This window comes from Camelus dromedarius, chromosome 22 (assembly GCF_036321535.1).
Source record: "Camelus dromedarius isolate mCamDro1 chromosome 22, mCamDro1.pat, whole genome shotgun sequence".
Taxonomy (NCBI): domain Eukaryota; kingdom Metazoa; phylum Chordata; class Mammalia; order Artiodactyla; family Camelidae; genus Camelus; species Camelus dromedarius.
The window spans coordinates 11,485,769-11,502,661 of NC_087457.1; the positions used below are offsets into that span (position 1 = coordinate 11,485,769).

The 16,893-nt window shown below is 40.0% G+C and overlaps 1 protein-coding gene across 4 annotated transcripts in view; it reads left to right on the forward strand.

Annotated features, from left to right (window-relative positions):
- ZMAT4 (zinc finger matrin-type 4) overlaps window positions 1-16,893 on the forward strand; it is a 416,088-nt gene that overhangs the window by 244,836 nt on the left and 154,359 nt on the right. For all 4 annotated transcript variants that reach the window (XR_010377315.1, XR_010377316.1, XR_010377314.1 and 1 more), the window contains one exon: window positions 3,238-3,334. Coding sequence is in view for 1 of the 4 variants with exons in the window: in XM_010976927.3 (XP_010975229.1) it covers window positions 3,238-3,334 (97 nt within the window). In the remaining 3 variants the exon portion in view is untranslated. The remainder of the gene's footprint in view (window positions 1-3,237; window positions 3,335-16,893) is intronic.

Here is a 16,893-nt window from a genome sequence, read left to right on the forward strand (position 1 = left end):
GCCCTTTCAAATGATCTCTGTGGGGTTAATTTTTTCCTACCCCTTGGGTAAAAACTAGGGTAAGTTTCATGAATTTTCGTTCACTTTTAAGTAGTGAAGCGTTCTTTACTTTCATTCCTAGATACATAAAAGTTCTATGTCATTAACTGATATGTCCAGGTGTCTACTGAGAAAAAAAAAAGCACAGCCTAAAAGTTGAGAATTATGTTTTATTTGGTAGACTTACTGCGGATGTAACCCCGAAAGACAGCCTCTCAGATAGCTCTGAGGGGCTGGTCCAGAAAGGTAAGGGAGGAGCCAGGATATATAGGAGATTTTTGCAAAAACATGTAGTTGGACATCAAAAGATTACTGTTAATCACAAAAACAAACATTTCAAGTTAATGATGCTCACGCTTTTCTAGGCATGAGAAGGCGCAAGAGTCTAGGCTTGTTGCACTCATTCCTTCGACGTGCATCTTAACTCTCCAGGGCTGGTACCCTGCTCTTCTCCATCCTGAGTCCCCTCAGGGCGCAGTACCATAACGGGCAGCCACAGTGGCTGATGGCTTGAGGGCCACAGCACCCTTCGTTTACTGAAATGGCAGGCAACATTCTCTGTCCACACAGGGTAGAAAAATAATTTTTTAAATATCTCCAAACTTCATTTAAAGTTTGTTTTTCCCCTCCCTCAGTGCCTTTCTGCTTGGGCTGCCTGTATGTCGTGGGTAAAGAGTGTGTTAGTTGCCCGTCTTTTCCTCCACCCGGGGCTGTGGCTTTTCTTCATTTATCTCAGCAGGCTGCCCCCGGTTCCTCCAGGGCTGATGGATGCAGGGAATCAGGTTAGAAAGGCAAGGGAGATAAAAGTGTACCTGATGGATGCACCTTCAAAGCTAACATAGATGCTGCCTGACTTGGCAGGGGCTGCGAACTGACTCTTCTTCTCCTGGGGTGATTTCATGGCTATTTCCAGAATTCAGCATTCCTTGATGGGGGCTAAGTATCTCCTCTGGGGTCACTTGGTGGCCCTAGATATCCAGCTGAACCCCGCTAGCATCTTTCTGTTGAGGACGCATTGCCCCCACCGCTCACACGTACCTGGTACCCACGTGGTCTGTGGGAAACTCTCACATCTTTTGTTCCGACAAGCTCGGAGCACACAGGCCACGCCCAATCCCTCCACCTCTCTCACTTTGCCATCAGAGTAGACACTTTGGATCTGGCAGGTGGTGTAGAGTCCTGCACTCTGCTCTCCGAGCACAAGAAGGCGTGCCTCAAGCTCTCTGAATCCTTTCCCCGTAGGTTTGAGGTGAGAGAGAAGGGATTCCCCCATCTCACGTGGAGCAGAGTTAGTCAAACTGATTGTACCATATGGCTCCCTTTAAGAAATTCACTATCCGTTTCTTTCTTTCTTCTCCAGTCTCTTTTTTAGACTGGTGGTGAGTGGTCAGCTCGGGTTGGAAGCTGGTTCCGGACCACTTGCTTTGGACGTCCTGAACCGTGCCTCTCATTCCCTATATGGTGGGTTCAGGTTGCACCTGTGTCTTAGAGCTTCAACTTAGGGCTTCATCCAGGACATTGGGAAATAAAGGTTTTCTTATCACGTCTCTTGGAAATCATAGTAATAGCTAATTTGTGTTGATTGCTTGTTGTGTACCAGACACTTTCATACGTGCTTTATCTTACTCAGTCCTATAAAGAATCCTATAAGGAAACAGAAGTTCAGAGAAGTCAAATAATTTGTGTAATGCCATCCAGGCAGTAGGTTGCAAAATTCTTCCAACACTGAGTGTTAGTTTCTTTTACTTCATTTTATTTCTTTCTTTTTCTTTTCTTTCTTTAAGAATGATTTTGTCTCTTAAAAAGGAAATACTGTGCACTCATCGGGAGAAAAAAATGCTGTAGCTGTTTAATCTCTTGATTTTCCAATGGTTTTTGGAGCAAAGTTAGTAACAACAACTCTCATTTAATATAATTATTCACTTAATCCTTATAAAACCTTGGGATGTGGATGGTTTTGTCCTCATCTTTTAGGTGAGGACACTGAGGCCAGGAAGAAATTATGTGATTCCTCCCACAGGACACAACCAGGAGTATCTGGAGCCAAGATTTAAAGCCACAGTTTCAGACCAGGACTCTGAGTCTGCTTTTCTCCCCATTCCGAAGGGACGGAACAGCAGAAGGAAGCTGCTGCATCATGGGTCTCTGAGCTGCGGCCGATGTTTGAAGTTGTTTGGCTGAAGCTTCTTTCTAGCACATTTGACTCCAGATGAGCCAGTGTGACACAGGAGTCAAGGTTTTTCCTAAACTCCTGGAAAACAAGGAGCGTCTTGTTTATCTTGGAATCCCTGGTGCCTGGTCCAAAGTTGGTGCTCTGTTAATAAATTAAATCAGTATGAATAGCTTTCTTTTAAACTCTCTGGTGGAAAGGAAGTTTTCATGTGGATTAAATTAATATAGTATTTACTTCTCATGGGTATTTACATTTTTTAAAATAGAAGCATGGTTGATTTACCATGTTGTGTTAGTTTCAGGTGTATAGCCAGGTGATTCAATTATATATATATTCAATTACATACTATATATATATATATATATATATATATATATATATATATATATATATATATATATTCTCTCTCTCTTTCTGTGTGTCTGTATGTGTGTGTGTGTGTGTGTGTGTGTGTGTGTGTGCGCGCGTATATTCTTTTTCAGATTTTTTCCAATTTAGGTTATTACAAGATATTAAATATAGTTCCCTGTGCTATACAGTAGGTCCTTGGGTATTTACATTTTATAAGATGAAGATGATCCTGGAAGAAGAACTCGAATGAATGATATCTAAAGTTGAATTTCTGAATCTCACTGGAGTAGATGTGGGAAAGAAATTGAGACAGAGTGTTTCCCTGGAGTCTCACGTTTCATTGCAGAAATGACAGCTTACCATGTCTACATGCCTGAAGGAAAAAGTGGAATGCTCCTTTGTTTGGGGTACAGAGTATCTGGAAACATTCTACCTCAAAGAAGTATGTTCTACTAATTCCAGTCATCCAGAGATGGGACAGGCTGCTTGCAATGTATTCATGGTCATACTTCCGTTAGAGACCCATTGGCTGGGCTCTGGAAGGAGGGACTGAAGCATGATTGGCGAGGTCGACCAGATGGCTTCCAGGACACGCTGTCCCTGAACTTGGCGGAGATTCAGGTGGTTGATGACAAGGATGCAGCTGACCAGGTCTGTGTATCTGTCGTCCGCAGGTCTGAGGCGCAATTACAGATGCACCATTTGCAGTGTCTCTCTGAACTCGATAGAACAGTATCACGCCCATCTGAAAGGATCCAAACACCAGACCAAGTAGGTACTTCTGTGCTTTCGTTCTTCGGTCCTTTTGTATGTAATTTTTTAGCATGGTGAGTAAAGGCTAAGTAGTTTACTTATTTCAAAATAAATAGATGGAAACGACCTCTCCTATCTCCAAAGTCCCCTTGATGTTTATGCTCCTCAAGCCTCCAGACTCTGCCTAGCTCTACTTGAAGAATGACTTCTGTTTTTGACCCAGACATGACAATTTTTTTTATTGTTTCATTTTTTTTGAAGGACAGTCGGCACATGTGCATGAACTTCAGGGACCCTTTAGCTCTATATTGAATGTTTTTAGATAAACAGTGTAATCTCTGCTTGGAGGGTGGGCCAGACCTCAGTGTTGCGAAGTCACATTCTATGAATGTCTTCGACCACTTTCCATTTCTAGATGAATATTGGTGATTAGTAGGGAAACCTAACAAATCCCCTGGACTTGTAAGTCATTCACACACATAGCTCTTTCCAATTAAATGAATGTTTATTCTTTTTCTTTTAACAAAAATTCTCGTGATTTTAAATCAGAGAAGGCTAATCAGGTGTAATTCTACCAGTATCTATACTGGGCATTTAAAAAAAAAAACAATGACCTTAGTTTTTAGGTCTTTTTAAAGTAGCTGCTAGGACTGCTAATAAAATCAAATAAAATAGGATAAAGCAAAGACTATCTCAAAAATATGTACTTTTCCTAATCATAATTGTTTCCATTTCTCTCATATTCATTAGCAGAATTGTTGAACAGATTTGACTGTATCAGGGCCTCATGAATAATGAATGATTCATTCAACAAACATACATGAAGCCCTCACTATGTATCAGACCCTGAGTGTGCAGTGAGGGAGAAGGGAAGGGCTGACATAGGTCTTCATCTTGGGGTGCTCCCCGCCGGGCTGGGGAAACAGTCGTGTAAATCCACAAACTATTCTTCAATCCCATGATGTGTGTACCCAGAGCCTTGAGGACCAGGGTGAGGACAAGCAGGCTAAGCTTTACAGGGACATTGGGACAGACGCTGAGCTCATAAGGGTGAAGTCAGGGTCTGATTTTGTTCATCATTGTCCCCCAGTGCCACGCCCAGCACTTGTTAACTTATGAAAGATTTTATGTACCTTCTTGCTTGAGTGAATGTGTGGTTTTAAAAGATGACTAACAGTTTTCTGAGCAGGGTTATGAGGGAGGCACATTCCAGGTAACAAAATTTCTTTGCAAAGATCCTGTAAACATGGAGGTCCCGGGGGTTCTGGCTTCAGGGAGGAAGTTTAAGCCTAGAGTTAGTTATTGACTCTCTGTCTTCCCTCGACGTCGGGCTGCTTCGGGAGTCAAAGCTGCTTTCATGACTTCCTTTACTCTGACCCACCCCAGAGGACTTTTATCAAGGTGATTATTCAAAAACAAGATTTCCTCGGATCTGTCACCGAGGACCTAGAGCATCCATGTTGATTATTGGGTACCGCTGTCTCGTCCCCCTCCCAACCAAAAAAAAAAATAGTCATTTCATCATCTCTGTTATGTTGTGAGCCACACCATATGCATTCCGGCGAACATACATTCGACAGAGACACAGACCCATTACAAGGAGCTGCAATGAGAAACGATACGCTTTTAGGAGCATACATTTATTGCTCTTAATAAAAGAAAACAGACAGTAGTGGCCAGGTGGCATGAATCACGTAAATAACTAATGCAGATCGTGTCTCCCGCTTCGGGAGAGTGTTTACCTCTCTACGTATATATTTAAAACTTCGTGTGTTGGAATTTGTGTTAGGGATTTTCACATCTGAAAATTTTCACATCATTGTCTTTAATCCTCTGAACGGCCTTGAGATAAATATTAATGATCCATTATTTGATAGGAGAGAACTAAGTCTGTGAGGGGCTAAGTAACTTACCCAACCTCACCTTGCTGACAAATGGCAGAGCCTGGGCTGAACCTGACGGTGTCTGACTCACGCTCCCAATTAATTCATTTCACTCCGTTAACCACAGACAAGCTGAGGACACAGGACTGCAGGGACGATGATGGATTCAGAAAAGGGGCATTGCTTCCCTGGTGTAGTTTAATACATAACATGCCTTCAGAAGGGTTCATCTACTGTGCTGCCCTCTTTCCAATAAACCAGTTTTTTTTTTTTTTTTTTAAATAACCACAAAATCACCAGGTTGCTCTCTTACTGAAGAGGGAGATGAGGGAAGTGTGAAGAAATTAATTGTAATAGCTCTGTCCTGCATGCTCCCTCCACCCTTAGACCTAATTTAAATATCCTGAGTGGGTGCCTGTGTCTTTGTTTATGAGACAGATGGTTCCCGAATTTTCTCGTAATAGCCTTGTTAGGTTTGGTCTTGAGTGTGTGCGCGTCTCATTAAACAGGTGGGAGCATTTCCTTCTCTTCCTAATCCCTGAATGAGTTCGTGGCAGATTGCGGCAATTGCTTATCTTAAATACTAGGAGGAATTCATCAGTGAAGCCATCTAAGCCTAGAGATTTATGTTGCATGCATATTTTCCTTAGAAATGTAATTTCTTTAATACAGAACTATTCACATTTTCCATTCCTTCTTACATCAGTTTATTTATTTATTAAAATTTTTTTCTTTATTTTCATTATTTTGGAGGAGAGGTAATTAGATTTCTTTATGTTTGGAGGGAGCATTGGGGATTGAACCCAGGACCTTGTGCATGCTAAGCATGTGCTCTACCACTGAGCTACACCCTCCTCCCCTAATATCAGTTTAAATGAGCTGGTTTTTTTTTTTTTTTTTCAATGAATTTGTCCATTGTAGCTCCATTTTTACATTTGGGATAAAGTTATTCATTTTATCCCCTCATTTTATTTTTAATGTCTGTGGAGTATTTTTCATTCCAGGCACTGTTTATGTGTGTCTCTTCTCTGTTTGGGGATCATTTTTGTTAGAAGTTTATCATTCTTTATTAATTTTTTTTGATGAACAAATAATGGGGGTTTGTTGATTTTCTTTATGCACTGTTATTTTGTGACATTTAAAAAATTATTTCCTTCTTTCTGCTTCCTCTGGATCGAATTTGCATTTTCCCCTGAGCTTCTTAATATGAAAATGTAGGTTAATAATTTTTCAGTATGTGCATTGAAGGCTTTCAGTGTGCCTCAACAGGATACTTTCGCTGCATTCTGCAAGCAAATTTTTTTTATATCCCCAAAGTCTTAATATGTAGTATTTACAGTGATATTTATTTCAATACAGTTTCTAACTTTTACTGTAAATTTTTCTTTTACTTGTGGTTGTTTAGAAGTGTTATGTTTAAAATCCAGTATTTATGGGATTTTTCTATTTATATTTTTTGTGGTTAATTTGTACCTGGATTCTATAGCAGCCAGAACATATTCTAAATGACTTTAATGCCTCAAAATTTAAGTAGACTTGCTCTGTAGCCCAGGCAAGTGGTCAATTTTGGTAATAGTCCATGTTGACTCGAAAATAATGTGTCTTTTTCAGTAATTGGGTAAATGGTTCTATCTAACAATTAGGTCAGGGTTTTTAATCTTGTTTAAGTAAGTTTTGTCCTCACTGATTTTTGTTTGTTTGTTTGTTTGCTGATTATATCCATGAGAAGCAGAGGTAATTAAAAACCTCCAGCTATAAGCAAAGATTTGCCTGTGTCCTCTTAATTCTATCTTTTTTGTTTTATATATTTAAATGTATATTATTAGATGCTTACAAATTTAGGGGTTTTAAATGTATTTCTATTGAATGGGCCCTTTTTTAAAAAAATCACCTTTTGTCATCATGAAATGTCCTTCTTTGTTACAAGTAGTATTTCCTTAAAGTCTATATTAGTATCAACTAGAGCAACTCTTCAAAGCCTTCAAAAGTTTTCTCTTTAAATTGTATCCGGCTTTTATTTTGTTCTCAGGTGGACAGTTAGTGAGACGCCAGCAACTCCATCAGAGCTGGAGAAAGCTCTCAGCCAAATGGTTCTTAACTGTTCTAATCTGACTAAGTCAACATGTCAGTAATTTTCAAGCGTCAGTAAGTTTCAAGGTCTTATATTTGTATTTTTAGTAACCATTTCTAGAGAAGGGTTGAGATCATTAAGATTATTGAATTGTATCGTGGAAAGAACACTGAATTTTATTTCTAGTGCAAGTCTGCCCCTGAGTGACCTTGGGCACTGACAGATCTTTAAGTCTCAGTTCCCTCATGGGTGAGTGACAAGATCACAACAAATGGGCACTCACTTTCCATCCGATGCTCACCATCCTGGTCCCCTTTTCTACGGGTCCTCACTTCAGCCTTAAAAGTCTTCCTAAAACAATGTTCCATGTCAGCCTCTACCATTTATTGAATGGTACCATTTATTGAAGCTAGCAATGCCCCTCCCCAAATTATGTCCGTCCAGAGCCTCAGAATATGACCTTATTTGTACAGAGCGTTTTTGCAGATGTAAAAGTTAAGAATCGCAAGATGAAATCATACCAGATTTATGTGAATGACTTATGGTGTCTTTAGGAGGGAGAGGAAGGGGAGAGTTGAACACATGCATAGAGGAAGCGGCTATGTGAAGACAGAGGCAGGGAAATTGGGGTTCTGTTTCCACAAGGAGCCAGCAGGGTCTGGAACAGGCGAGAAGGATTCTCCCCACAGCTTTTGGAGGCAGTGTGCTCTGCAGACACCTGGATTTCAGACTTCCGTCCTCTAGCACTGTGAGAGAATAAATTTCTGTAATTTTAAGCCACTCAGCTTTCGGTACTGTTTTAAAAAAGCAGTCCTAGGAAGTTAATACAGCATGAAACCTACATGCCTTGTGCCACAAGTCTTCCTTTGGTCACATTTTCTCGGGCAACTGCTTACGATGCCAATGCCAATAATGACAGTGATGATGGCGGTGATGATGAAAAAGAAGATGGTGGTGACGATGATGTACCACTGATAACAGAAGTGGGGCTTCTGTGAGATAGGGGCACGGCAACAGCGTGAAATGCTTTGAAAGTGTCATCATCTCTATTAGGCACAGCATCCCTGTAATTGACCAGAGGCTAGCATCTCTGCTTTATCGATCAGAATCAAGATCCCCAAAATAATGGGCTGGCAGAGATAAGAGCAGAAGTCAGGTTATTGGCCATCATAACTGCTACGTTATAATACTATTACTATCATCTTGCTTTTTACTGGTAGTAAAAAAGCCTTTTTTCTTTTTTTTGGCAAACACCATAAACAGCAAAATGACAGTCAAATTTTGCTCCGTGGTTAAATAGCAAGAAAAATATTCAGCATCTGATGAGATTAAAGGTTTCGAAATGCAAATGATCACACTGACATATAAAGAAATTGCCTATTAGTAGATTTTTCAGCATTTCCAAGGGATCTCGTCTGTCAATTAGTACCTATGTTTAAAATTAAATTTAAAGGCATATGAGTACGTACCTGAGACTAATGAACAATTTCCCCATAACGTACTTAAATTTGAGTTTAGGGAACACTTCAAGCCTCAGAACATTATATTACCTGGAATTAAAGGATGTAGAAGTTGTCATTACGTACTTTGATACTTCAGCGGGTTGAAAATGAGATACAAGTGTCTAAGAGAATAAATCAAACGGAGGGAAAGTTAGTAATTTCTAAAGGTGCTGTTTCCTTTGAGAAGAAGCCTTAAATGGTGATATCCATTGCTTTTATTTTTCTGTAGCTTTTCCCAATTAGTATGAATTCTCTAGACAAAACCTTCATATTATTCATTTCCCCATTATATTCATTTATTTGTGAAGTGATTGAGTGGATGTTCAGTCTCATTTTCAGAGCTAGGATATGTTTGCTTTAAATACTGTGGAATTCGGTTCCTCTGTGCAGAATAGTAATTAGTTGTTCGGGTGGGGGTGGTGCACAATAATAATAAAGAAGATATTTTTGCAAGAGACACCAAGCTTGAAGAACCTTCTGTACTTATGATAAATAAAAGTAGCTTAATATACCAAGAATATGTTCTCTTTGGAAATAAGCAAACGGACAAACAACAGACCAATGCATGGATTTCTTCAAAGGCTAAAAATATGGACATTCTTTGGAGAATTTTCAACGTGGTTTACTGGAATTTACCAAGCATTTCAATAACCAAAGGGGTTGGGACTTTAGCTATGAGTTCTGAGATGAACAGAAAATAGGACAGTATTGAAAACAGAGCTGTCCTTTCCCAAAGAGGGTCAAGTCGTTTCTGTTCAGCGGATAATTATTCGTGGAAAGGCTTGGAATAAAGAACAGAGCCCTAGAGCCCAAGACAACATTTTTGCTGGTCCCATTTGACAGATCCGGTTGTGCAAAAGTGCTCTCCTAGGAAGTAGAGTTAGGAAGTGTCACCAAGTCTTTCCAACCAAAGGGTGAGATTGACATCCCAGGCACCGTGACAAGGCACAAGGGTGGGGATGAGGCAGGGCTGGGGGTCAAAGGGCAGTCTCTCTTTAAGCTTATTTTTAATAGAACATTTGAGTCCTCTATTGCCAAGAGCCCTCCTGTCTCTGAGAAGGGCCTCAGAGTCCACCTTCTCAAATGGACAAGACAATAGGCTGGAGATACCAGACTTTCAGAGAAGCCAAAAAAAAAAAAAAAGATCTGTCTCTCTTGCATGAATACACAGGCAATCCTAACAGCTCTGTTTCTCCCTCGGTCTCACTTCTGCTCTCTGTGAGTTACTGAGGGACACGTTATAATTACAGTATGTGAATTGATGAGGCCTTCTGTGGTCTTGACAAGCACTAAATGGGGAGCATTTTCACTCTTCGGTATTACTTAGAGAGTTGCTAACGGTCCCCAGTGTTCCCTTGCTCATTCATTCCCCGCGCCCCCTGCTGGAGGGACTTGTAACCATCATTTCCTCTTGCTTGAAGTCGACATGAGTCATGCGGGCTCCAGAGTGGTTCGGAGCTGACAAGTCTCTGATTTAATCGTTGGTCCCACTGAACCCCCCCGTCATGTTCTTTGTCACGCTGCTTCTGATAAGTCATCCAGGACCAGGCTTCAGGGGTGCAAGGCCATTACCTGACTTGGTTCCGAAAAATGCATCTGCCTCAGGAGAGAAAGAAAACAAAAGTAGGCCTGGAACCCAGAAGGCCTGGGAGGCTGACAGCCAGAGTCCCGGGGTCGCTGCTTCTCAGACCACGTCCCCTCACTGAGTTTCAGCGTCCTCACTGAATACAGGGTAGTCAAGGTCGCAGTCAATCTAACGGTCTCTAATTTTATAACTTTAAGGTTGAGCTTTTTAAATTTTTAAAAATTATTTAGAATACTATTTTTTACTTAAAATTATTTAAAATCATTTAAAATATTTTTAAATTAATTATATAAATATATTTATTCATATAAAATATTGTTTTTATTAAACTTTTAAAATTTAATTATGTAAATACATGTAGTTTATATAAAATATTTTAAGATATTTTAAATTATTTATGTAAATAAATATATTTATTTATATAAATATTTTTTAGTATTTTAAAATTATTTAATTATGTAAATACATTTCTTTACACAAAATATTTTTTATTTAAAATATTTTAAAATTATTTAAGTATGTAAATAAAATATTTACATAAAATATTTAAAATTTTTATCTAATTATGTAAATGCATACATTAATTTACATAAAATATTTTTATTTAAAATTACTTAAAATAATTAATTTAAAAAACAATTTAAAATAATTTCATAAAATAATTTTTAAAATTACTTAAAGTATTTTTAAAATTATTTAAAGTATTTTTTAAATTATTTAAAATATTAAAATAGTTTCCAGCTGTAGAAGACTGGCTGTAAAATAGCCCTTCTTTAGTGTTTCCTTCTGCCCTGCTGAGTGGCCCAGAAGCTGAGTAAGCCCCTCAGAGTTAGGTTCTGTGAGAGGAAAGGTGTCCTCCAGGCCTGTTTATCCTGGCCTTGAACAAAAGGCAAAGACGCTTTTCAAACACTCATGACTTGGGGCAAAAGAGGTGAAGTTGGTCCCCTAAGGGGAAAGCAGAGAAAGCAGCTTATTTTCACATCCTTCCAAACTGTGACTACCGAGCGCACATTCTGGTGGCTTCTCGGGTAAATGGGGATGGGTGAGGCGGAGAGAGGAAGGCTGTAAAGGTGACCTTGACCCCTCACCTGAGCAGTCCCGGCTTCTGGCCTTACACTCATTCTGGGTCTTCTCCAAGTTACTGTAACCCCTTCTGACACGTCTCACCAGAGTTCCTCAGAAACTAGGTCATGCGCCTTTGTAAGCCATCTGCATCTGCCCTTGACTTCTCCAACCATCCTTTAGTAGAACACTGCGTTTGGCCAACACTTGTTTAATCTCTTAAAAGTTATCATGGAACATGCAATGCCAGGGAATTGAATTAAAATAAATAAAAGGGAGGAGGGTATATAGCTCAGTGGTAGAGCACGTGCTTAGCATGTAGGGGGTCTGAGGTTCAATCTCAAGTGCCTCCGTTAAAATAAAGAAATATAAATAAATAAATAACCTAATTACCTCTTCCCTCAAAATTTTTTTAATAAAATAAAAAGATGAAAAACATTTTTTTAATTTATAAATAAATAAGTAAGTAAATAAATAAAGGACCTTGCTTCATTTAGGTCGATGTTGTTAGGGAAGTAGGCAGAGGAGGTAAGATGGGAATGGAAACACGCCTTGGTTGTGTTCCTGAGCCCCGTTCTCCATCACTGCTCTTTGGTTGGAGGAGAGGGTTGAGTGGGTCCATTTTAGCTGGGATGTTCATAGTGTGGATGGAACAGTGGTGTGAGAGATCGAACACATCAGCTGCTCACCCCCATTCAGTTCATTCCCACAACCAAAATCTATGGAGTGCCTGCTGTGTGCGGGGCATTGAAACAGGCCTTGAGGACCACAGAAGGAGACCATCACACCCCCACCTGTCTAGCTGAGGGGACACAACACGTAGTCAAGTCATTATAGTTAAAATCAACGTAGGAGATGGACAGTATAAGACGTACAAAGTGGAATTCAGGAGTGATTGCAGGAAAGGTGGGTGTGGAGTGAGTGCAGCACAGTGGCTTGGGTTCAATCCTGGCTCTACGGCTGCTGATTGGGTGACCTTGAGCTTGTCCTTCAAGGCCTCTCTGGAGCTTAGTTTCCATGTTATGTTAGTTTCCATGTTAGTTAATGTAAAACGTAATATCATAAAAATTCATAGGGAAACAGACGGTGGTGAGGATTGAGTTTTAAAAACAGGAAAAAAAAATCGGTAACAAAAAATACGAAACTTCTTATCCAGTACTTGGCAGGAACTTTTTCTCAGTAAGTGTTCATTAAAATTCTTCATTAATGAAATGGCATTTGCAGTGGGCGTTGGGAAGTGGGCAGACGACTGCTGAGGAATCGCTCAGCACTTCGTCTGTAAGATGGCTCTGGAATTCTTCAGCGCAAACTCTAGTTTCTTGTCCAAAGTTGGGGTTTTGGACTCTCCCGGAAGGTTCAGGGCCACTCAGGGTTTAGAACCTAAACGGACCAAAGTCAGGGGGTTATAAAGAGTGATCTAGGACCAGCCTCCAAAGACTCTCCTCATTCTGAGTTTCCTGTGGTTGTCTGCCTTCTGCCGGCTCCACGTCTTCACTTGATGCCACAGTTTCAAGCTTGGTACTAGAAGGAACACTTTTGAATGCTCCCAGTTCACGTGGTCTTGACACCCTGATTCCTCTGCCAGCCTCCTGCTTTATCCTGCTTTGATTACCAGTTGCGTTTCATCACCTGTAATGAGCGCATTTACTCTCCAAAGATTATGGATTAAAAATTGTGAAAATAAATAAAATAAATTGAATTATTTTCCTGGCTGCATCTCCTGAAATAATTCTCCTAATATTCATTAAGGCTCCCTGGAGAGAGTTTCTTTGCCATTCTGATAATACAGGGTTCATTTTTCATTTCCATCTGCATTTGTGATTTTTACCGTCAAAAAACTACCTGTATCCTTTCTACGCAGGCATCTCTCTGCTGCAGCTTATCATAGTAGACTTTTGGCTCCTCTCAACATCGACTTACTCGATCCAACTTTGAGTCACAGCATTTGATAAATGCCCTATATTTCAGAATTGGAAGAGCTTTCTAAAAAAATCATGATCTCCATGTATGAGGGAGACACCTCTTTAAATGTTAACGATCAGCATTTTGAAGGTTTTGGGGTTTTTCCTTCTTTGAGTTAATATCGTCGAGACTCATCTATATTGTGTTAAGAATAGCCAAACATAACCAGAATCGGGACCTCTGTCAGAATATACATCTGTATGAGCGTCACTAGTCACATAGGTGTCACTTTTAATAGTCCTTAAGAGAATATAGGAAATGTGTGTTTTTCTAGAGCTTTTTGGGTCGCAGAGACATCTCATTCCTTTTCATGCTGTGTAGTCAAATACAAATCAAAATCTATACAGCTAGCTTTCAGAAATGTAGGTGATATTTCAGGCTCAGGACACAATCACTTCAAAGTTCTTCCCACAGCGTCAGCTGCTGTTACATTCTCCAGAGACATACCTGTCTTTTCTCTTCCTTATTTAAGTCCCTTTTTCTTCTAAAGACATCTAACAGGGTAACATGTGCTCCTGACTCTTTTTTGATTTCTAAAACCATCACCACCGAATTTATTCCTGTCCTAAAAGAAGAGATCTTATAATAGCCTCAGCTAGAGGAATGTCAGACCTCCGATTTTATTCCCTTGATAATGGATAAAGTTCAAACAATGGATTCCTTCTTCTAACATCTTTTCAGTGCTGAATAGGATAAACTTACAATTAGCTCAGATTTTCACGGTCAGGCAACTTACTCAATTAGAATCTGGTCCTTGAGTATCTCTATTAGAAAGTACACTTTAAGTCTCTGTTGTAGATGGGTTTAGCCAGGTGTTTTAAAGTTTCTCATTTTAAAATCTGGTTTTTAGGTCACTATAATTCTTACTCAGGGCGACTGAGCAGGGGGAGCTTCAAAATTTTTAGCAGCCTCCATACCCAGAAGGTTTAGAAACAACTACACAGGTTTCTTTCTTTTGTTATTGACACATAGTTGGTTTACAAAGTTGTGTTAGTTTCTGGTGTACAGCATAGTGATTCAGTTATATATATATTCTAATATATATATTCTTTATATATATATAGATATCCTTTTTCATTATAGGTTAGTACAAGCTATTGAATATAGTTCCCTGTGCTATGCAGTAAGACCTCATTGTTTATCTATTCTGTGTATAGTAAGTAGTTTGTATCCATTAATCCCAAACTTCTAATTTATCCCTTCCCCCGCTTTCCCCTTTGGTAACCATACGTTTGTTTTCTATATCTGTGAGTCCCTTTTTGTTTTATAAATAAGTTCATTTGTGTCATTTTTTTGGATTCCACATGTAAGTGACAGCAGAGGATGTTTGTCTTTGTCCGTCTGACTTACCCACCTACAGCAGTTCCAAGACTAAGAAACCAAATGTCGTAATTGTGTTCTTCCATATTATGTAAGTCCTGCAGGTCAAATGTATGCTTCCCATGGAAAAGAGAGACCAGGTCAGAATGTAATCTGAGCGATTCATTACAGCCAGGAAATTTGGTGGATTGGACGGAGGACATTTCCTGTCCTCCTTCCAAAAGTGTGTCACACCAGGATGTCGGGAAAACATCAGTTGCAAGTAAAAGATCTGTCAGTGCTTTTCATTATATATGCACATTGGAGAGGCATCTTTTATTTAAGATTTAACTCTCAAGAACCTGGGGAGCCAGCCACCAACTACTCAACCTTCTAGAACAGGCAAGTGAGGGCTCTGTAGTGAGTTCACCCTGCGGGTGGAATTTGATCCACTCATGACCCGGAGGTCTTCAGTGAGACAACATGTCGTGATGAAGGAACACTGAGATGTTCACTGATTGGGTGGGTAGTTTAGCAAATCACTACATAGTGATCCGCTGCCTGTTAGGTTCTAAGGCACTTAGACAAATTAACAAGTCACATTGCCTAGCCTTAAAGCACTCGTGTAATTTTTTTTTAAATGCCTGAATACTGAAGCTTTGTGATCCCAGAGAGAGATCCCTCATTCAGAGGCTCACTGAGCTTGGAGGAGCGAGAGCTGGTGGTCCGTCTTGGTGGTGAAAGTCAATGATCTCTCTGAGCAGCTGTCAGGGCCCAGGAGCCCGGTTACCGGGCACAGAGTCATCACCTGCTCTGCCCTCAGGCAGGGGTCCATCACCGGGAATGGAGGTTCCAGGTGCAGCTTTTAGTATCCAAAGCAGCCTGGAACCTGAGCTGGGCAGGAAGGAGGGGTGCCAAGTATGAACAGGATAAGGCATTTGCTGTTTTATTGTCTGGGTCGTCACAAAAGCTTTGCCTTTAAAGTCTTTACCAAAAAAAGCCTTTTCTTTCTTCACTCAAAACTTTGTATTTTCTGGGTTTTCTTTGGAGAACCCTCATGATTTATAGATGATGGTTTAAATCTTGTAACACCTGGTAGGATATTTCATTGCTAATCTTGGGAAGAAACCAGGAATGAAAAAATGAAGAATAGGTAATATTTGTGATCAAAAAATGATGGTTAGAGGCATTTATCTGTCCAACTGCTGTTGACAATCAATTCTAATTATTCATTTGCTCTTCCTGCTCATGATGCTTTCTCTAGTGTATGGATCCAGGAATTGATAGCAAATGATTAGCTTCTACAAGATAACACGCGGATAAAAGAATGAGCCTGAATCAGATATTCATAACAAGAACTGCTTTATTGTTCTGAAGCAGAATTTTTTTTTCCTTTTACTATCCATGCAGGTAATTTTTCTTTTAACTTTGAAGTTGGATTATTCCCGGATCTTTTGATTAAAATATCTCATCCTGTGCCCACAATGGATGCTCCGCAATTAATAGTCTTTCTTTTCTCAACCGTTTAATGAGGGTTGAGGCCAATGCAGGATTTGAGTGACTAAAGTCAATGAATACCATGAATATCTTTCCCAAAATGTTCTCTGCTAATTGTGAGGAACTTCTCCATCCCCCCGGGGGAATGTGACAGGCTGTGCCGCTGGACCTGCCTAAGGATGTGATCTCAGGCAATTGCTTTCTTCTCTCAAAGTGGTACCCGCCTCCAGCACACCTGCTAGCTAACTGGCAAAGCTTTTCTTTTTTTTCACAGAGAAAAAAAAATATTTCTGTCTATTTAACCATAGAAGTCCAGGCAGGGCTCATGGGTCAATGGGGTGTGTAAATGGAAAAATAGGAGAATCTTATCTGGAGACGTGTGGATGGGAGGGCCATCCACACGTAGAAATATAGGTAGAAATATAAAGGGTGTCATTGAGTGGAGCAGAGGAGGCAGAAGGGGGGCTGAGACTGGGAAAGTCAAGTGTGGCATCTTTGGGCCCAGGGATAGGCAACCATGAAGGAATGACACCCGCTTCCACATACTCTTGACTTATAAAAAGACGAGTGAGGAATGTCAGACTCAATGAGTGAAATGGTTCTTCTACACAGCGATGTTTCTAGACCTCCTTACCATCATGGCTTTTGTCCATTGTGATGTCTTTGGCTTCTCTAGCTTTGTATCTACAGAGTAGGGGTTTCGAATATTCTGGAAT